Source organism: Engraulis encrasicolus, chromosome 1 (assembly GCF_034702125.1).
Source record: "Engraulis encrasicolus isolate BLACKSEA-1 chromosome 1, IST_EnEncr_1.0, whole genome shotgun sequence".
NCBI classification, from domain to species: domain Eukaryota; kingdom Metazoa; phylum Chordata; class Actinopteri; order Clupeiformes; family Engraulidae; genus Engraulis; species Engraulis encrasicolus.
In genome coordinates, this window is record NC_085857.1 from 39,635,546 (window position 1) to 39,658,667 (window position 23,122).

The 23,122-nt window shown below is 41.4% G+C and overlaps 1 protein-coding gene and 2 long non-coding RNA genes across 4 annotated transcripts in view; 1 reads left to right on the forward strand and 2 right to left on the reverse strand.

Moving 5' to 3' along the window:
- Positions 1-2,734: 2,734 nt before the first annotated feature.
- LOC134467260 (uncharacterized) lies at positions 2,735-8,798 on the reverse strand. Of its 2 annotated transcripts, XR_010038518.1 has the most exons (6): positions 8,636-8,798; positions 8,163-8,217; positions 7,094-7,143; positions 6,322-6,376; positions 5,844-5,925; positions 2,735-2,980 (listed from the first exon to the last, which is right to left on the reverse strand). It is a non-coding gene; the product is annotated as an uncharacterized LOC134467260 (long non-coding RNA). The 2 variants fall into 2 exon arrangements; XR_010038502.1 differs by lacking the exon at positions 8,636-8,798 and having other exon boundaries at positions 8,163-8,294.
- Positions 8,799-11,990: 3,192 nt separating this feature from the next.
- Positions 11,991-13,328, forward strand: LOC134467559 (uncharacterized). The gene is made up of 3 exons (XR_010038636.1): positions 11,991-12,071; positions 12,528-12,663; positions 13,031-13,328. It is a non-coding gene; the product is annotated as an uncharacterized LOC134467559 (long non-coding RNA).
- Positions 13,329-14,710: 1,382 nt separating this feature from the next.
- Positions 14,711-23,122, reverse strand: part of slc25a38b (solute carrier family 25 member 38b) — a 29,789-nt gene continuing 21,377 nt past the window's right edge. Inside the window, exons 7-8 of the mRNA XM_063202013.1 lie at positions 22,163-22,329; positions 14,711-18,588 (exon numbers count right to left, since the gene is read on the reverse strand). Of these exons, the coding sequence (XP_063058083.1) occupies positions 18,466-18,588; positions 22,163-22,329 (290 nt within the window). The 3' untranslated portion in view covers positions 14,711-18,465. The remainder of the gene's footprint in view (positions 18,589-22,162; positions 22,330-23,122) is intronic.

A 23,122-nucleotide genomic window follows, 5' to 3' on the forward strand; every position in this document is an offset into this window, starting at 1 on the left:
AATGGTGCATACACACCGCAAGCGCGGATATCCACTTAACGTCCACTGCAAGTGTCCGTATCAGTCCGAAACGGTTAGAAAATACATGAAAACAGATCATGCCTTGCACACAGGATTGTGGTGTAAGCGCGGCGCATGTCCGGACCGACCGGACATGTCCTCAATGCTCCTTGAAAATAGAACTCCAGTCTATTTTACTGCGCCGACGTCCGCGTTCAATGAGCGGCTTCCATTGAAAATGAATGGCTGCTGCCCGCGGATAGAACGTAGACGTTGACTATGCAGTGTGAAAGGCAGCCCGCGAACCTCTCGGACTCGCAATGCTCCCGGACACGTTCAGCGAACGCTGACATCTTGGTGTGTATGTACCGTGACGCGTTTGCACCAAGCCTGTGCCAGCTCATAATACCCTTTACGCTGCAAAATAATGCTTGGAGAGTGTGGCAGTTGTGATAGTAAGGCTTAGTTTTCTTCTCTTGGTACAGGTAACTGTTAAGAAGTGTCTGTATGATCTATAGATATTGCGCAAAGAGTTCTCAACAACTTATGAAGGCCCATACATAGCAAGGGACGGGGTCACAACTAGTGTTGCACCGATACCATTTTTGGCCCCGATACCGATATGCGATACCTGGCTGTGCAGTATCGGCCGATACCGATATCATACCGATACCATCCTATTTCAAATGTATATATATGTAGGGCTACATACTTGGATGTAAAATCATTGCATGGCTTTGTCAGGCTGCTGCCTACCTTTGTGAAACAGGAAAAACACTAATACAAAGTGAATCCAGAAAAACGTTTTATACTTTTTAAATACCTATATGAAATAACTAAGTTCAAGGCAGCGTTCAAGTGTCATACAAGCATCTGTAAATGGTATCGGTGCCCTATTTGTTGGTACTTGTCGATACCCATACCACTATTTTAGTGCCGATTCGGGCCGATGCGTGCATCTCTAGTAGTGGCCTACTTTTGGGTCCTTGTCATACACTGAAAAAAACGATCCAAGGGGGTCTTTGGATATGCCCAAAAGAAGGACATTGATCTAACATGTTTTTTTCATATACCGTCACTAAACACATTAAATTAATTAATCATGTTGGATTGAAATGTGTCATTTGTATTTGAGTTGTGCATATTTATATCAGTTTACTGGAACATGATTTTGATATGTAAAACGTTACTAATAGGCTACTCCTGACAAGCTGGTGGCAGTAGAGTGTTATGAATGCAACCATGAATGACATTCACACGAGACCATGCGAAGAAGACCAACATCAACGGACATTTTCAAGTATGTCTGGCTGCGGACTGTAGCGCCATATCCCTCTCTATATCCCTGTCGGCCATCTTGGCCCAGGCAGCCCATCCATGTCCCTGTCGGCCATCTTGGCCCAGGCAGTCAATGCAATCATGTTGTACGGTTAAAAACCCATCTCCCTGTCGGCCATCTCGACTAAGAATCGTTAAAACTACCATGGGACATTTATTGATGCATTTAACTGACGGTTATTGCATTGCAGCATTTTGTTTAAGAGTCTGTTAAAATCCACTAATCAGCTAAATAGGCCTACTTAAACAATAATATTTTGCTTTTTTTTTGTTTAAATCATGACAAGTTTAGTGTACACAAGTCCTACAATATTCAGTCTTTAAAATTCACGGCAAAGAACCTTGAAATAATGAGTATTGTTGCACTTACCTTTGATTAATCACATAGGCTGCATGTTAAACTAAGATAACCCAAATATAAACATAAAATGCATCTTTCTTTGATTTAAACTTGTCATGATAACAAAGGGCGCCCAAACATCCACAACTCCCGGTAGATAGGTCTACTTCTAGCAGATATTACTGTTTAAAGACTTAGCCAAATGGAAAAGACAAGGGAAGGCCAAAGTAGCCTATGTTTTCAATTGGTTCAATTAAATCAAATTTGTTTATTAGACAAACACAGTTTTAAATCCACCAAAGACGGACCAGGACAATCAAACAAAACAAAAAAAAACACAAAAATAAACTTTTAATTAAAATATGAATAATTACATATGTGCAGACATTTAACTATGTGCACTCTCAGCCTCTGAAGCATCTTATTTGTTAAGATAAGAAAGCAAACACAATACTAAATGAAAACAACTGAAGTATAAACGTGTACATAAATAAAACATTTACTACACATTTCCAAGAGTGGCTGTTATTCTGATATCATCCAGGAAGACCGTAATGGTGAGATTAGAAAAGAACATTTTCTCAACTGGAGTTGTTTTGGAGTGTGTGGGAGATCCAAAGGAAATGTTGGGAGTGCAGGACTTTTTCTAGGATTTTTTGGCATGAGGGAGCATCATGGCAGGTTACAGGGGGTGAAGGGGGGTGTTCCCCCCCATGAATGAGAAATTTATTAGGGGCGCTCAAATATATACATATATAAAAATAAAAGTATGAGGGTGCACCCACGGAGGTATGAGGGTGGAGCGCCCCTATTTCCCCGTTCAGAAAAAGCCCTGGGAGTGTGTGTGTGTGTGTGTGTGTGTTTGTTTGTTTATGAGTGTTAGCCGTTGTAAATCGAATACAAACCCACAGGATCAACTAGCTTATTAGGTACTTATCTAAACACTGTTGCACTGAAATGCTGACAATATTTTGGTAATAACAATTAATTCGCCTCGCATCTTTGTTTCAGTTGGCCAAGTGGTTGCTTACCGCAACACCACTAGGTGTGCGCAAGTTCATTGCACTGCTAGACACAGACCTTGATACCAAAACTTTAGGGAAAGTGTGAGTGTTAGGGTGGGCACATGTTGCCAGTACGGCCTGGCAGTCCTTCGAGAAGTCCTCCATGTCCTCTTGTATTTCGAAGTCGAACACAAAGGGCTCCATGTCCACCTCCACTCCTCTACCCGTCCTTTCAACCCTTATTGGTCAGCAGTCACTGCACAGCCTGGTGGATGTCCGTCAACAGCAGGAGCTCATTCTAAAACAAAACCATTCAAGATGTGTTAATTGTAGACACATACTGTGTCTCACAGGGCACACTTGTGCACCTCAGGCACTAGGTTTCAGTGTGTATGGCAGATTGAAGGGACCTCGAACTCAGGCCCGGGGGGCAAATCTGGCCCGCTGAGTCCTTTTATTCGGCCCACAAGGTCATTTCAAATGTGCATTACAGTTGGCCCACACACCATTAATGTATAGTGTATGAAAATGAAATTTGGTGTCACAGGAATATAAGTGGGCACAGGCCAATGGAACAGCTCACACTAATATGCAGCTCAATATTTGCAGTAGTGGAATGCATTGGCACTGCCCTTACAATTCCCACACTACCCTGGACTTGTCAGTACCTGTGGTTTTGTTCTTCAGCCAATTCCAAGATCCTGGTCATTGTAATGGGGGCAGCGCTTTGTTTACATTTCAAAAAAACATTTTTATTTATTCCCAAAAACATCCAAAAGGTTGTACAACATCAGCAGACAACTAGCAAACAGCAATACCGTTTGGGAAAATATTTGGAGTACGCCTATGTTAATTAAGCGGGCTTGCGGAGCAAGAGCAGAGCTCTTGCAGAGCAAGGCCCGATTATAGTAATTAAGCGGGCTTGCGGAGCAAGAGCAGAGCTCTTGCAGAGCAAGGCCCGATTATTAAGCGGGCTTGCGGAGCAAGAGCAGAGCTCTTGCAGAGCAAGGCCCGATTATAGTAATCTCTAAGTCCTGTTTATTGGTTCTCTTGTACAGGGACAGTAAAAATAGAAAATGGATCTCCTCCTAGGCCTTTCGAGATAGAGACACCGTTCAAACACTAAAACGACCGGCTCGGCTTGGAGATCGCGTTTCGTTATAGGCTTCTCCGTGTCTCTTGTCGTTTTCCCGTTTTTGGCGATTTAGTGAAAGCCTGGGTCCCCATTGGAAACAGTGGTGGAACCTCCATGAACCAAGGTTCCGCCACTCTAGAGATTAGAGTGTAGGAGGCTTTTTCGGTCATAAAACATCAACACTTTCACCTAGAAGTTTAGTTGACGCGTTGTTAGCGAGCTCTATGGGATGTCTCCAAATTGTGAAAGTTTCATCTCCCAACTCCCAATACTTTTTAAATGGCAGGTTTGTAAAAAAAACAGACCTGGCTCTATGGAGAATCCCAGTCTTTGGAAAAGTGCATTTTTCAAGAGATCAGCGCATGTCCCACCACGGAGGTCCATTTGTGCCTGAAAAATTTAACCTATAAACTTCATTCAAAGACTGTTAGAGACATCACAAGCATGACTCCGATCTGTGAAAAGGACACGTGCCAACTCCTTTTAGTTTTTTTACAACGATGTTGTAAAGACAAAAAACTCATTCTCATTTTCTCCCCTGTTAAAGGCTCAATACTAACTGTCTTTCAGTCAATCACAACAGGTGCAGCCAGTGAAGGATTCCATTTCAACTGTCACTGTCTCAAGATTCCATTCTTAACGAGCAGGTGCGAGCAAGCATTCTAGAAGTCCATTGTTCAGCTCTGCAATGCAATGTAATATAGTCTTGCTGGACTATGCATGACAATTAACTGCTTGGCTTAGTGGTAATGCATGCTGCTGCATTAGATTGGAGGTTGAGGGTTCGAAACCCACATGAAGCAATGTTGATTTTCTAAATTATATCATATGCAGCGTTCCTTGGCCGACTTAAAATGCCATACATGTATATCATTTAGTATGGATGGCAAATGTGCTGAATTACAGATATTGAGGTTGGGGGTTCGAAACCCAGTCAAAGCCATGTTGATTTTCAAAATTACATCATATGCAGTGTTCCTTGGCCAACTTAAAGTGCCATGTATGTCATTTAGTATGCATGGCAAATGTGCTGGATTACAGATATGGAGGTTGGAGGTTCGAATCCCAGTCAAAGCCATGTTGATTTTCAAAAGTATATCATATGCAGTGTTCCTTGGCCAACTTAAAATGCCATGTATGTCATTTAGTATGAATGGCAAATGTGCTGAATTAGGGATATGGGGGTTGGAGGTTCGAACCCCAGTCGAAGCCATGTTGATTTCCAAAATGATATCATATGCAGTGTTCCTTAGCCAACTTCAAATATCATGTATCGTATGTCATTTAATATCAATGGCAAAGGGGTTGGATTACAGATATGGAGGTTGTGAGTTCTAATCCCGCTCGAAGCCATGTCGATTTTCAAAATTATATCATATGCAGTGTTCCTTAGCCAACTTAAAATACCATGTATGTCATTTAGTATATCCCCAAAACGCAGAGCTACAGCACTTTCAAGATGGCTGAATCCAAGATGGCTGAATTGTTTGGCCCATAACTTCTGACTGGGTGGATGGATTTTTCCCAACATTTCTTTTAGCTTTGTTTTCTCAATAGTACTTTTTTTCATCTCTGCCCCAAAAGGCAAGCCCGCTTCCAGCATTTTCTGTGAGAATGCATTTCTAGTTTTGTTTAAAACGTAAACAAACGCTGCCCCCATTAGAATAGCTCATGTCTCGGAAAGGGCTGAGTCAAAAAATGTGGCATCACCGGGTACTAACAAGTCAAGGGTAGCGTGAGCGATACAACAGCATATTGAAATTGACTGAACTGGTCCTTTAAGAATTAAATAATCTTATTTGTGGTTAGGAAGTGTATATGGGTTTAAGAAAGAATGACATTAATTTTATTTCATGGGTAAGCCCATCTTATTCAGGTGTTTGTCTCACACCAGAAGTGTGGACTGGTTATAGAGATTTTATGGGAATGTACATGTTGTGCAGTTGGGTGGCATCATTGGCAAGGTAGTCATTTCACTTCATACATAAATAAATACATGCATAATATAAAATAAAATATTAATTACCAGACAGTCTTACAACGTTTCTCCACTGTATTACCAGGCAATGAATGAGGGATAACCATGTCAAGCCTCACTGCAGTGGTTTCTGTAAATAAATGACAGACATTTGAGTTAATAGATGTATACTGTGATAACAAGAAAATAATAGGAATGACAGGTTTGACAACTTAAGACAAGGTTAGACAGCATAAGCAAGGTTCTCTCATCACGTTTAGACGAGAGTCTCTCACATCACGAAAGAGCCTAAAGCTACCCCTTCTCCCTCCCAGCGTGTTTATCAGGCGGTGTATTTTTCATTTTACAGAACATACTTCATCTAGTGCTAAACAATATCAACAAAGGCCATCAGAGGACTGCATACGACAAGAGAATGCTAGAGCTCTAGTAGATTCCGCCTTAGCTTTTCGTGCTTTCTGGCATTCAAGCAGACTGGCATTGCATCTTCTTAACATTGAAACTTCAAATAAGAAACACTACACACCTGTTCAGACGCACAAAGCACATCAGCGGGATTTGCCAGGCACTCTCATCTACTCCTGAAAAGGCAATGATACAAGAAAATGCTTGAGACATACTCCAACAACAGTATATGTGCAGTAGTGGAATGCATTGCCACTACCCTTAAAATTCGATTACGATTCAGGAGGTAACGTTTCATTTCAAATCGATTCAGTCCGATTGTACGATGCATTGCAATGCATTACATTTCTACTGAAAGCATTGCACATTTTTATCTGTCATGAGGCAGTACAAGCAGTCAGACACTGAACAACATTTTATTGGCTGCTGTGTGTCCTGCAATCCTCCAGTTTTCAATGCTTGAAGTGCTTTCATTTAATGTAAAGTTCATTTACTCCAGAAATGCCCACAGAAGTAATTGAAACATTAAAAAATATGCCGCATCAATTTGGGCATTTTCCTAATTGATTATTGTTGACATCACTAATGTGCAGGAACATTTGAAATGTCATATATGGGTAAAGAGGGTGTGTGAAATTGAAGTGCATACACACCGAATTTGGCCCTCAGGCAATGACTTTGACACCCCTGGCATATTGGTCATGCACTGGAACATTGTGCTCAAAGTGCATAGGTGCGCCATCTGAGACACAGCGATACTGTATAACACGTCACACTGAATTACTATTAATAAGTATAAGGGCCAAATTGAGTTTGGTATGCATACTTTTTGAATACATTGATCACTTGGTTGTGTTACTCCTTCATACTATGCAAATGCTGCAACTGATCACCTTCATCTTGTGATGTTTTTGGGTGAGGGCTGGGCAGGGTGGCAGGCTGGCTGCGGAGAGAGGATTAGAAAAAGACAGAAAAAGTTTAAGACGCGATGGAAAAGTCCAATCGTCATTATGACACCGCACACATTGAAATTACACTAATGCTGCAGCCTAGTTGGTGCCCCAGGGGAGCATTGCAGCAGAATGGTACCATGCGCAGGGTGGGGAATGGGGAGAGCACTTGTTAATAAACACCCTCTCCAATTTAGCAGGTTGGGAATCGAACTGACAACACTCAGGGTACAAATCTGACTCAAACTTACCCATGACTGTTTCCTTTAGTCTAAATAATTAAGAATTAAATAAGCTTATTTGTGGTAAGGAAGTGTATGGGTTTAAGAAAGAATGGCATTTAATTTATTGTATGGGTAAGCCCATCTTATTCAGGCGTTAGTCTCACACCAGAAGTGTGGACTGGTTATGGAGATGTTATGGGAATGTACATGTTGTGCAGTTGGGTGGCATCTTTAGCATGGTAGTAATTTCACTTCATACCGGTGTAAATAAATACATGCAGATAATAAAAAAAAATAATTGCCAGACAGTCTTATAAAAGTTCTTCCACTGTATTACCAGGCAATGAATGAGGAATAATCATGTCAAGCCTCACTGCAGTGGTTTTTGTAAATAAATGACAGAAATGTGTGTTAATAGATTTATACTGTGATGACAAGAAAATACTAGGAATGACAGGTTTGACATAACAACCTAAGACAAGGTTAGGCAGCTTACCGGTAAGCAAGGTTCTCTCATCACGTTTAAACGAGTCTCTCACATCACGAAAGAGTAAAGCTACCCCTTCTCCCTCCCAGCGTGTTTATCAGGCGGTGTATTTTTCATTTTACAGAACATACTTCATCTAGTGCTAAACAATATCAACAAAGGTCATCAGAGGACTGCATACGACAAGAGAATGCTAGAGCTCTAGTAGATTCCGCCTTAGCTTTTCGTGCTTTCTGGCATTCAAGCAGACTGGCATTGCATCTTCTTAACATTGGAACTTCAAATAAGAAACACTACATACCTGTTCAGACGCACAAAGCACATCAGTGGGATTTGCCAGGCACTTTCGTCTACTCCTGAAAAGGCAATGATACAAGAAAATGCTTAAGACATACTCCAACAACAGTCAACAAAAAACGAAGCCACAAGTTGCTAATCAGCTACCTCTTTAGCACTCTGTAAACAAATATGCATGACGGTTCTGTTGTATTAATGTGTCCCAAGGAGGCATCATTGATGTGTCCGCATTATTAGTGCCCATATACTAAAAAATGATCGAAAAATAGCCATTAGTGTTGATATGTAACATTTAAAGCACCGTCGATTGGCTATGATTTGTCGTTCACCCCTGAGCTAACTAAATATAATAGATTATTTAGCTTTCAAGTCCGACTTTCACTAGTAAACTATAATCTGCCCTTAACAAGTTTATCAGTCCCCAGCAGATTGTTGTGCACCACGTACCAATAAATATCATAAAGTCACTCAACTTACATGTCTTCAAGTTCTCACAAGACGTTTTCGTTGAAATTTCTTCTCCAAACCCAAACTGATGGGTTTGCCGAGTAAGCATTCTTCAGATTTCTAGAGCGATTTACTTACTTTTTACGTGCCTAAAGATACGCTTAACAGCCAAAACAAGTTATTTATGTATACATTTTACAACCTCCTAGTCCCTATAATTTTATTTTTCTGTAAAAATGTACTACTGGCCCGGCGGCCGCGGTAATCTGATACAAAAGGGTCGACAGGGATATGAGCGCGGCCCGCGGGGGAGAGGAAGGAGGGGGTAGAGAGCCATCTCGACATTTTTGACTTTCGCGCCCTTGGCTGCTTGGTAGCAGGTCCACCACCCCCATTCAAAAGTAAGTTTTTTATTCAACTATTTGTATTTATTATCCTTCCATTGGTGATAAACGTGTCGTTATTCGCACCACATTGAAATTGCCATGTTTGTGGATGATAGGGCTGTGAATACATTTTCGAAACTATTTCAGTTAGTTAGTTTAGCAATCAGTGGTGGTCTAAGTTAATCAATACCGAAGTGGAATACCTAGTTTTTCCTTCTCAATCTTCAGAGTGAAATACATCGGTACTTTAATAGAGGGTAGTAGTATTTTGTGACAGAGAAGTATTACTTCATAAACAGTCGTGTTGGTTCCTCTGGTTGCATGCCGAGGATCGAGTGAACGGCTCGAAACCCTCGAGGAGCTCTGTGTGACCTGAACCCGTGTAGAAAAGGCTGGTAGAACTGCGAAGCTCGCGTCTTCTCCTGTGGGTGAAGACGGTTACATTAGCTATCGACTGGGCTAGCTACAGGGTTCCCACCATGGTAAAATATCTTACCCACCGTTATAAATAATGTACTCCTGGTCAAACTAAGTGAATATGTGTCTGAACTGCAGAACCATGATTGTAACGCACGCGCACCTCAAAAGTATGGTGCCTCTAACAGAGACGGTTTAGGTAGGAGCTGTAAATATCTACGGGGAAATGGGCACATGTTTGTACGTGGCGTTATGGCACCCTGTATCATTCCGTGATATCACGGTGATAGAGATGACTGAATAATGCACTGTACTTAAACCACTGATGGAATGATACATGGTGCCTTCACGCTTCGCAGGCTATGCGATTTCCCCAGAACATATTGCTTGTAATATTATCCTATTGTTTAGTCGCTGGCTTCCTGCAGTTGTTAAGTTTCTGTTCAACCCCCCTTTCGTGTAATCAGCTCTAACTTGCCGTTTTAGTTACTCCCTCATATAATTTCTCCATAATGGTGGAAGTAAGCACTAGTATTCACGTAATCAGTTATGTTGTCTTAGTAGGTTTTATTGGGCCAGGCATACATGAAAGGCTTCAATATAACTTATTTTAAACGTGTACTTGTATCCTGTCTCGTGGCACTGCCGTCACTGCTTAGTAGAACGCGATTGCCACAACATAAAACCTCTTGACTCTTAAAGGGACAGCAGTGGTCCACGCAGTCTGGCTCTCCTGCTTTACTATTTAACTGTACTACTTCTGTGTGTGTGTTGGGGGTGGGGGGTTAAAACACTGAATTATCAACCTGAACACTCCATTTTGCATTGATAGGAAAATACTGTAATTATGTAATGAATATGTTTTGCTTATCAAGATCATGTTCTATGACAGACATTGTTGCACCAGCAGGAGATTATCAGCGACATGCCCATGGCCACCGACTTCAAGTCCTGCTGGCCAGAAATGTTGGATATTGGAGAGGTAATGTTTTTACTCAGTAGGAAGTACTGGCTTGTGTATTGTATGATACCCATGACATTAAGTGTTCCTTAACATACTGTCTTCTGGGCCTTTTTTTGTCATTTCAGATCCATGCAGAGTTAACTCGTTACCACTATGCCACTGCAGTTAAAGTTTCTTTCCCAGCTGGACCTCCACTGCGATGACCTGGTGAAAATCTTCCAGAAGAGGGGAGGGCACACCGCAAGAAAACTGCAGTCAGTGGTAAGTAAAGGTGCCCCACTTCCTGTCCTTGAGGTGAACTTGTTAGTTTTCTTCAATGCATTTATACCTGGTATGACTTGGCGTTTCAATCCCCAGCCCTTCTCAACACACGCGTGCCTAAGCCTACCGGTAGTTTGGTAATGTCACAATGTGATGTTAATGTCATATTTCTCAATTCATCTGACTGGGCGGTGGGCTGAGGGCATGTGGAAACAAAGAATGTTGTCAACCTGAACACTCCATTTTGCATTGATAGGAAAATGATTAAGTAATGAATATGTTTTGCTTATCAAGATCATGTTTTTTGACAGACATTTGTGTTCCACCAGCAGGAGATCATCAGCGACATGCCCATGGCCACCGACTTCAAGTCCTGCTGGCCAGAAATGTTGGATATTGGAGAGGTAATGTTTCTACTCAGTAGGAAGTACTGGCTTGTGTATTGTATGATACCCATGACATTATGATTAAGTGTTTCATGTGTAGAATGTGGCCAGAATTGGTACTGCAACTATGCTGCTAATTGAAATAGTGCTGCATTTTGCCAAATTTGATCTTTTCATGAATATTTACTAAATAATAAACCAATATTTATTAGTTTAGCCAAAGTACAGTACGTTTTGCAGCTGAAAATGTCTATATCGGGAAATTCAAAGTGGCAGACCACAGAGCAGATCCCCCTTTTCATGTATGAAAAGTGCAATTATCCCAGTCATAATGAATACTTAGAATATGGTGGTGGTGGTTAGTTCATGAAAAAGGTAACATTTGTGAATGGGCAGCATGAATTCTGGAAATAAACAACTAAAATATTACACAGTGCACCTTAAACATACTGTCTTCTGTTTTTTTTTGTGTGTGTGTCATTTCAGATCCATGCAGAGTTGACGCGTCACCACTGCCACTGCAGTTAAAGTTTCTTTCCCAGCTGGACCGCCATTGCGATGACCTGGTGAAAATTTTCCAGAAGAGGGGAGAGCAGACCGCAAGAAAACTGCAGTCATTGGTAAGTAAAGGTGCCCCACTTCCTGTCCTTGAGGTGAACTTGTTAGTTTTCATCAATGCATTTATACCTGGTATGACTTGGCATTTCGATCCCCAGCTCTTCTCAACACGCACGCACGCACGCACGCACGCATGCACGCACGCACGCAGGCCTACCAGTAGTTTGGTAATGTCATAATGTGATGTTAATGTCATATTTCTCCCTTCATCTGACTGGGGGGTGGGCTGGGGGCATGTGGAAACAAAGAATGTTATCAACCTGAACACCTCATTTTGCATTGATAGGAAAATGATTAAGTAATGAATGTGTTTTGCTTATCAAGATCATGTTGTTTGACAGACATTTGTGTTGCACCAGCAAGAGATCATCAGCGACATGCCCATGGCCACCGACTTCAGGTCCTGCTGGCCAGAAATATTGGATATTGGAGAGGTAATGTTTCTACTCAGTAGGAAGTACTGACTTGTGAATTGTATGATACCCATGACATTATGATATTAAGTGTTTCCTGTGTAGGATGTGGCCAGAATGGGTACTGCAACTATGCTGCTCATTGAAATAGTGCTGCATGTTGCCAAATTTGATCTTTTCATGAATATTTACTAAATTACAAACCAATATTTATTAGTTTAGCCTACAGTAAGTTTTGCAGCTGAAATTCAAAATGGCGCAGATCCCCCTTTTCATGTATGAAAAGCGCAATTTTCCCAGTCATAATGAATACTTATAATATGGTGGTGGCAAGTATTCATGAAAAATGTGGTGGCAAGTATTCATGAAAAAGGTAACATTTGTGAATGGGCAGCATGAATTCTGGAAATAAACCAGAAATTACACAGTGCACCTTTAACATGTTGTCTTCTGGGCTTTTTTTTTTTGTCATTTCAGATCCATGCAGAGTTGACGCGTTACCACTATGCCACTGCAGTTAAAGTTTCTTTCCCAGCTGGACCTTCACTGTGATGACCTGGTGAAAATCTTCCAGAAGAGGGGAGGGCAAACCGCAAGAAAACTGCAGTCAGTGGTAAGTAAAGGTGCCCCACTTCCTGTCCTTGAGGTGAACTTGTGAGTTTTCATCAATGCATTTATACCTGGTATGACTTGGCATTTCAATCCCCAGCCCTTCTCAACACACACAAACACGCGCGTGCGCAGGCCTACCGGTAGTTTGTTTACATGCATATACATATTCAAATTATTGCCTTAGTCTGACTAGGAGAACTGAGTTTTAAATATCGGACTATGCTTGTGAAGTGCAGGTAAATTTTGTCACACTGTTTCATCCTAACTGGACAGGGTTATTTTAGAGAAACGTTTCTTTGACCTATGTCGACCAGTAACATTTCTCTCCTCTCCTCCCCCTCCCCACCCTTTTTTTTTTTTTTACCTAGGATTTCACTGCAGCTCAGGTGCAGCTCAGCAAACGGCCATGGGGATAAAGCTCTATGACGATGGACAATATGGACGTTCACATTGTGTGAGAAGGTGTTGGAAGTTCTTGGTGATCTTGCCTGTGGCTCTGGCTGTAGTGAGGCTTTTTGTTTTGGAATTATCTCGCCCAGAAAAATCTGTGTTTGAAAGAAGTCTGTAGTGAGGCCTCACACACACTTTACTTTAGTGTGACCTTTACCATCTAGTAACTTGGCCTGCTTCTTGGAGATCTTGACTGTGTGGCTCTGGCTTTAGTGACTGTTTCTTTTCTTACATTTTCAGAATGGATGCTAGCCACTCATCAGTTTTTATCCATTTCCAAGTATTCATAATGACTGGGAATATTACAATTCATACAAGGTGGGAAGGTGGCTGTTCACCATTTTGGATTTGTTGTAATGGACCTCTTTGGCGGCAAAACTTACTGTACTTTGATCAGATCAGTAAATATTAGTTTATTACTAAGGAAACATTCATGAAAAGATATAATTTGTGAATGGGCGACTGAAATGATATGCTGTATTTTTAAGTTACCCCAGAAAATGATAATGGTGCTAGAGGTTACAGTATCTGCCCGAATTGTCACTGAATATTTTGCGTAGTGTGTAGTTATGCAAGACACTTCACTGCATATTGCGGTCTTCAGATTCATTTCAAAGAGCAAATTGTGAATGTGTTGCCTCTATTTAATGTAACGCGTAAAATGGATTGTGATTATGATCTGTGAATTCAGTCTGTTCTACTCATGTGTCTGACCTGCACTAAAGGTATATCCGATGTCATGAATCATTTGTTTAAATAAAAGGAAATTTGCAGTACATATATTTGTAAATGTAGTCTTGTTGCTGAATACCATTGGAAATTGATTCCTTTACTTTATGCACAGAGGTAATGTCCTAAAATTAGTTTAAAGCGATAAAAGGTACAACTCAGTCAGTTTACTCAAGGGGATGTGTAAGATGAGCTTATTTCCAAAAATCACTAAGCATTAAGTTATGCATGCATTTTTGCCAAGCAGGTAATGCCTTTGTATTACCTGGAAATGTGTTGTAACATGATTTCTTCAAATAACACAATATTATAAAAGTACTGAAATGTCACTGTTCCATCAAAATTAAGTGTTGGTTCAACATGATTTTAGCATGTAATATAAACCACACAACATGATTACAGTGCCACTGCACTCCATCAAAGTAAAGTGTTGGTTCAACATGATTTTATCATGTAATATAAACCACTCAACATGATTACAATGCCACTGCACTCCATCAAAGTAAAGTGTTGGTTCAACATGATTTTATCATGTAATATTAGCCAGAATTCTATGTGTAGATGCTGCCTGAAAATAAGGCATTCATGATGCCTATAAAAATACTGTCAGGTTTACATATAAGATTTGCGTGGGATTTATGTACGACTCTAAATCATGTAGATCCAACAACTTTTTTCTTTCAGTGTACTCTTGACGGGAAGTGGGCGTGAATGTGGTTATTCCAGTCTTAAAAAAAACTGAGCAGAGACTGGAAGGCATGGTGACTGAAAACATTGTATGTGAAAAAAAAGCTCAACTTTCAGGATACACTGTATCTAGATATACATTATTTACACGTACCAAATGACAACAGTTGCACACTGTAAACTCATGAAAAAAGGGTGACAAATTTATTCACAGATATACGAAGGAAAGCTTCACTGACAGAGAAACACCCCCACTGACACACAACATCAACCAGAGTCATGAGAACAGCACAGATTTAAGCAGACCAAAAATATATATATAAAATAAAATACCCAGAATTTCACCAAAGGCAGGTGACATGGAGTGCAATCAAGTGGATATGTACACACTCAAGTGTCTGAAACGTTCACTCATTTCCAAGATGGCGCACTATCATCAGGTAATTTGCATCCTAGAATGTTTTTTTGTCTGTAAAATACACCACATGGTAAATGAGTGAACTTTGCAGATCCTGTACCACACATATGTACTCCAAAACGCCAGACTACGTAAAACACTGGATGGTTCAACAGGTTTTTTTTTTTACATGTACATTTACATACTCTTTACCCTGTATGAAAAAAGTCACATTTACACATGACGTGGGATTGGCTGTAGCCTGATTCACAACCACATTTATGTTTTTGTTTTTGTTTAATAGGGGGAAGGAATGGTTATGCTGTACTCATGTGGTAATCTTTCAGCACCATACCTTTCATCACTTCATCTTACTGCAACGTCGCTTAATGCCAAATGTTAATGGCTAGTAAATTGGTTCCAGAGACAAATTTACTCCAAAGTTGCAAGTAAAAAAAAAAAATCTTATCAGGGAACTGTGAGAAATGTCTGTCCTCTGATCAACCACAATCCTAATTTGAGTATAAACCTGCAGAGGGAAATCTGACTGACTATTCAAATTTGCACGACTGATGTTTCTCGTGATTTACCAAAGGCAAAGTTTGTCATATGTCGAATACATTCTCTTCCTATAGTGTCGCCGTGAAGTCTTCACACAAGAGAGGGATGAATGAAATGTAACAAACGATAGCATCTGGCGACCCCTACATCCTATGTTTGACCTCTTTTAGGGATAAAGTCAATGTATTTCGGTATTTCGTTGTTTTCATATTAACTTCAAAGAGCAGACTGGTTAGAAGGATAAACGGGTTAATGGGTCATTGACATTTTTTTTACTAACTGACATCAGGGTAGTACAAGCACAGATATTGCCACTCACGTATAAATTAATAATTGGTAATTAACGTACAAGCAATGAATATGTTTTTAATAGAATTCAGCAAAAACAACAAAAAATAAAATAAATAAATTTAATTCATACCATAGTGGCATTTGCGGTTGTACCACTCTTACGTCTGCTACAAAAAAAACTGTCATTGACCCTAGTACAGGCAAGTACAATTCTGCCATACAAAGGCAAAGTGGAGTAACGACATATTTTGTCAATATTGAGTTTACACTGAAAATGGTTTTTATAATGCCTCTTTAACCTTGTGACAAAGCCTAATGGTCCAAATGTGTCCCGTTTTAGAGATGTTGGTATATCAAAGTTGCAGTAACTACGATATCCAACATAATACCAGTACTTAGAAGGCATTTTTTTCTCAGTGTCAACGCTGGCGTAGATACTGCACTTTCCCTTTTTAGGGCAGAACACATGCTGCCAGGACAGTAGTTCACAAACATCTCAAATGATCACAATAAAAGGCAGACACCGGCAATGGCACATGGGTAACACAAACAAGCGAAGAAAGCCAAACACATAGTGTGTGCATTCCAATATGCAAACTTCCGTCCTTCCTTGCTCACTTGCCTGCTCGTCACTGTAACGGAGGCTAACTAGCAGAGTTAGCATGGATCGTTAGTAAACCTCCCTCTCGAAAGCCTCAATACAGTGTCGATGGCGCTGGACTGGAGGACTGGTCCTTTAGACAGAAAATTAATTCAATATCTTACAAAACCACAATTCTATTGTCAATTCCTCATTTGCAATTGGGATGGTGAATGGAGAATAGTCCCCCAAAAAGTGTAGCTAGGCTGAGAGTGGGGAAACATTATTGTTTTCTCCACAGAGGCGGGTCGTCAGCAACAGGCGAGGCCACAAGCACAAGCGGAGGACGGAAGTCTGCATATTGGAATGCACATAAAAAGGCATCTTCAACCCAAGGGGCATAAGCGGCCACCTATAAAAAGGGTAACATTTTATTTTAGGGTGTTAGCTACTAATACAAGCTTAACTGTCTATATAAGAGACTTTGGAAGACATGTTCAAAATCAATAATTTGTGAAATGTGTATTTTGCAAATATCTTTTGCTCATTGCCAATAAGACCTTTATTATTGATATGATCATAATAACGACCAAATAGGCCCTTGATTTTGCTTAAGACGTCATAAAAGTCACTTATACAGATAGTAGTTACGAATGTATTAGTACAGCAGCTAAAATGTGAAGAATATTCTGAAGAGTCACCACATCATTGTCAATCCAAACAGTACAAGTGGCCTCCTCTGGATTTCACATACCGACAGCTCTCCAGTATGTTGCATGCTTGTAGCTCAATCCACCTAATACCAGCAAAGGATTCCTACAGTCCTCACTGGCTATAGCACAGCAGACATTCCAGTCTTAAAGGATTCCTATTGTCCTCACTGGTTAGCAGAGAATCCAGTCGCATCAGCCAAATGCCTGCCTGGCTGGCTGGATTATGAGGACGACAAAAACACTGCAAATACTCCTTTGATTGGTGATTGTCTGAGCATATCGATGTTGTTCAGGCCGGTTGTTCAGTGGCGGAACGATTGCACACAGGGCCCCAGAGCAAAACACTGATAGGGCTCCCCCATACGGCCTCCAAAACGTCATAATAGGGTCACCACTACCAATGCGGGTCCAGGGGTAAATGCTCTGCTTGCCCTCCCTATAGCTCCTCTTCTGGTTCAGCAGGTTCATCTTTATCCTCTGCTGGGTTGGGTCAACATGGAAAAGGAAGAAGTGCCTCCTTTAAGGTTGGTTACAGGGACCACCTGGTGGATGACAGGTTGGATGGTTGGCACACAGATTTCCAGAAACATCTGGCAACGCGGGTCGGGGAGTGTTACGAAATAGTCTGCACTGCACTGCACTGCACTGCACGCCACAATCACCATAGTTAGACTGAACAGGTGGCACCATGGGTTTTAGATGAAGCTGGGGTTTTCTCCAACACACAAATACTATATACACACACACACAGACAACATATGCACTCACACTGGCACACGTACACGCACACACACACGTTGACAAAGAGTTCAACACCAACTCTTTCTGACCAGTTCAGCACTCCTTTTCAAAGTCAACAGACTGACTATGCCCAAGTGTCCTTCCAGAGTGAGAAAAAAAATATATATAATCTGTTTTTCTTACGCACTTTCAGATCAAAGTATAATAAATATTCTTCGACTTTTCCCACCTGTGTAATGTATTTTACACAATTCAGTTCTGTGCAAAAAGATGGGAAAAAAAACCTCAGTATGCCTCCCAAGTCCAGGCTTCACTCAAGTCCAGTCTCAGGCCCCAAGTCAACTCTCCAGTCCTTGTCCTGACTCCAGTCAACATCCACTCTCCAGTCCAAGACAGTCCAGTTTATTGTTGTGTGGTTGTGAAGACAAACTGGGCTACTTCTCAGTGACTAGACCCAGGGATGACCGGAGCACTCAGTATACTTTTAGAGTTTTTTTATTTCGTGGTGCACAAAGTGACTGACGTTTCGACGCACCTGTGTCTTCCTCAGAGTCAAAAGGAGCCCAGTTTGTCTTCATTCTGCTGTCCTGGACTGTGAGCACCACAAGGGCTGAAGCGCAGACATCCTTTCTCTGTTGTGTTGGTTGGTTGTGTTCAGGATTTGAGCCCCATCCGTGCCATGAGCTGCTCGTACACGGTCCAGGCCATGGCTGCCATTAGCGTGCGCCTCAGGGAACGGGGCACGGCGCCCCGGAAGAAGCCCCTCAAGCCATGCTCCTGGTAGTGGGGGGGAGGGGAGAGAGAGAAGAGGGAGGGGATGCAGCAGACAGGGAGGGGGCACAGAGAAAGAGTCAATTGTTTTTCAAAGTTTTGTGTTAAGTCATGTTAAGCCTAATAAATTCCGTTAGCAATGGAATTATATATTTTTTGGTTGGTTAATGAAAAAAGAGACTATGTAAGATAGTTCACGGGCCAGACCAGGTATCGGTACCATTTGGTGGGGTAAGTACTAGTTGTAATTTCTGTATACATCCCTAGTTTATGTTTTGATATGATAGACCTCTGAGATTGGTACCTTTTTAGTGGTTGTCACCTTATAAAGTAGCCTAACCTATTAAAAAAGTTTTTCAAAGTTTTGTCTTCAACTCCAACATGTTAAGTCTAATAAATTCTGTTATCTCCCTTAGCAATGGAATTATATATATTTTTGTCATTGGTTAATGCATTGGGAATTTAATGCATGAGACTAATGTAGGCATTATTACCCCTAAAGTTTAATTAATTTCCCCTCATTTACGAATGCCGGCCATTTTGTAATATGAGGCCACCATTTTCTCTCTATACTGTACCTGGTTCGAATACGTGGCTCAGCTCAGCCCCGCCCCGTATGTATAAAACCCCTGGTCAAGGTATGCATATATCTCTGTCGCCTTTTTCCCCTAGGCCCGACGCCCTAGGCCGGACCCCGTCTTCCTCCATCGAGATGTGAGACGTGTCGAAACACGTCTCCTTAGAGGGACGTCTATTTTAGAAATTATTGAAACTGTAAGTTATCTTGGCCAGGTTAACACTACAGTCGATATATTTCTTCCTTCAACCGGTTTTCGTTTGTATTGCATTTGACTTTTGCGGACACTGCTAGGAGAGCAGTGAGTCAGGACCCACGAGGAACTCACGCGCTATAGGATAACTTTTGTACGGACAATTGTTAATCTTTTACTAGTACTGAAATCAAAGGAACCTCCCTGGAGTCGAAAAAGATTCGGTTGAGGCTTGATTGTCTGTTCCCCAAGAGAGTGGACAGCCGGTATAGTTATTACGCGTGGAACGGACCTACGTGCACCCGCCCTTCTCACTGGACCTTCGCAGGACGGCACCGCAAAGACAATCGGACTACACAACGAAATACCACTTTCCTTTTCCCCGTTCAACGAAGCAAGACTTTTTGGACATATCACAGCCTCGCGCCGGAACCGCGTGGTATCGCTCGGACCCCAGACAGTAGCCTACCCGAGCAGCTTGGAGAACAAAGGAACCTCGTGCGCACGAAGACGCACACACCCACCTTGCCCGAGAGATCAAAGGAGTTCTCTCTCTTCCTACCAAGGATAACCAGTAAGCACTGAGTTTGGGCAAAGATATTCAGTTAGAACTGTTACATAGCTTTGAGGAGTTGTGTTTAAATATCCACACTTGTAGAGTGTGATATATTTTATTTTGGGTTATTTTGTTCTATCTGTTCTTTCTTTTCTCTCTCTCTTTCTCCCCTCTCATCACCACAAATAGCCACACGCTATTCTTAGTTTACATTAGTTGCAATATTGCCATAGGCCATACTTGCACCCACATGTAAATTATACACTCACAGAGATACACGTACCCGTGTTTTAACCCATAGAGTTATCGAGTTGAGGACGTAAGCTATTGTCGGAAAAGCGCGCCAAGCGCTCCCTTTTCCCTCCCCCCACACATACTGTAAAGCCTTTAGACAAAGGACAGTATTCTCTGATTAGCTTGAATTCTCATCTTGAAGATAAGTTCCCGCTTCATCAGCCGAAAGCTTAACGCCCCTCCTCGTATCTCATATTTCGGTCCTGCGCGCAAGCGCTGCGCAGAATCATTTGAACCATAGTTCATAGAACATACATCTCTCACTCTCTCTCTCTCCTCCCACCGCTCCGCACACGCGGTAATAGAGGTGCGTGGCGCTCACAGAAAGCGCTCGCCACTCGCCCCTCCTCTCTCTCTCTCTTTCTCTCTCTCGCATAGCGTACACACACACACACACACACGCATAGCGCATCCTCTCATACCCCGTGTATATATTGTATATTTTACCTAAGTTCTTATGCCCTGCAAGTCACATTGGCTGTATCAGTGTTATGACCGGATGATGCTTTTACAATAAATGTACATTGTGGTGAACTGTGTTTGTCTTATTTGAACAATTTCTACGAAGTCAACCAGAAAAGAATTCACACAAAACCTTCAGATTATTATTAGTCAATAATGGTCATGATTTTATGAGACGGTCATGAACCGTGTTTTATGCAATCATTAATTAGACAATTGACGATTCCATAAGTACACACCTACACATTATTGATACCCAGCGTGAAGAGTTTAACACACTCTTCATGCATCATTTCTTATACTCTTATTCCTCACATATAGTAATAACACATTACATATTTGGAACTGTATAAGAATTGTATACTTATTAATGTAATTATAATTACATTACTGTACTTCCCTTACATTTAACGTCGTACCCATTAATTGTAGTTGACCCTACATATTTTGGTGCCCGTGTGTGAGGAAGAATAGTCCCCGTACCCATAAATGTAGTTTTACCTACATATTTTGGTGCCCTTGCGTGAGGAAGAATATTCCTCACGTCCAATAAATGTGGGATTACCCCTACACTAAGCAAGAGTTGAGTCACTGTTTAATCAGCATATGAATGGTAACCATAACAACTCTAACAGCCAAATCATCTCTACTAGTAAGGAGTGCCGTCAGATTCCCTTGACAAGTTTGTAACGCAGTGTTCCTTTAGGGAGAGTCGGTCCAGATTTTTTCAAGAGGGATTTTCGGCCCAGGGATACTTACTTGGGTATTGGCTGATATGTTTCAGTCATTCATAATGGAAAATATTGGCCTGTCGACCCTAATATTACTACATTGCAAACTGTTTGATAACAGAAGGGCAGTAGGTAAAAAAGGACTCTTGGATTCAGTCTGAAGTGAGTTTGGTACCATGTAGGTGAATCGCATGGCATCAGTGGTGCTGTGGTACAGGTAATACTGTATAATATAGTCATACTACAGACCTTTTGGTGACAGTACAGTCAGTGGTGTAGTCTACTTTTTTTTGGTGGGTATACTGTATATATTTGCACTATTCTAAATAATGGATCAATCAATTTTAGGTGGGTATACTGAAATCCCTGAAGGTAGAGAATGTGCGCACATCAGGTGCTGAACAAAATAAAGTAACTGAAGTAAATGATAGAGGTCCGCAACACTGTTAATGCTCCCAGTGATTTATTTGCACAACGTTTCGGACCTTCGTCCTTTTTCAAGTGCAACCTGCAGGACGAAGGTCCGAAACGTTGTGCAAAGAAATCACTGGGCGCATTAACAGAGTTGCGGACCTCTATACTGAAATCCCTGAAATTTTGAGGTGGTTACACTGCATACAACTGCGTTCTATGTAAACTACACCACTGAGTACAGTGTGTAAAAAAAGGACTGTTGGGTTCAGTCTGAAGCGAGATTATTATATCTCAACGAGACCTTCCTGCTAAAATAAAGGTTAAATAATAAATTAAAAAATAGCGGGTCCTACCGTGTAGATGAAGCGCATGGCGTCTGTGGTGCGGGGGTACAGGGCCGGGCTGACCTGCACGTGCGTCTTCACCACATCCGCCGGCTGCGTGGCCAGAGAGGCCAACACCCCTGCCAGCACGCCACAGCCGAAGTTCACCAAGGGAGAGAAGGCGGAGGAGGACACCTCTGTGCGAGAGACAGGGGGGGGGGAGAAGCAGAAGCATGACGATTAGAACTAAAAAGTGCACTCTGAGAGCACAGACTTCTGGCAAGGCAGCTCAATTCCCAATAGCAGAAAAAGGCAGATGAGGTCACCTCTATATGACACAAGAGACAAGACAAAAGGGTGAAAAAAGAAGTAGAAGCATGAGGATAAGAATTTAACAGCTTCTACCCAGCTACAGTCAGACTAATGGCAAAGCACATGACATAGAACATTTTTGATTCTTCTGATTCGTTAGATTTTTTTAATCACTTTTCTAAATGGCTTTTGTCTTTTTCCTTGTCTATGTAACACTATTTATTGACTCAGAGGGCCTACACCAGAGTTCCTATGTGCCTGGGGGCTACTAGTCCATGCTCACATGGCTAATAAAGAACATTGAACTTTTTTTGAACTTTTGAAAAGTGCACTCTGAGAGTGCAGACTTGTGGCAAGGCAGCTCAATTCCCCATAGCAGTAAAAGGCAGATAAGGTCACCTCTGTATGAGACGAGAAGAAAAGAGATAAGAAATCAAAGAAGAGAATGAATGAAAAGAAAGATAAATGTAGTGAAAAGAAATGTGTGAAAAGATACGAAACAACGTTAAATTCCCAAGGGGTCCACTAGCATCAATCAATTGGAAAAGTATTTATATAGAATATATAGAACAACTAGAAATGCATTCTCACATAAAATGCTGGAAGCGGGCTTGCCTTTTGGGGCAGAGATGAAACAAAGTACTATTGAGAAAACAAAGCTAAAAGAAATCTTGGAAA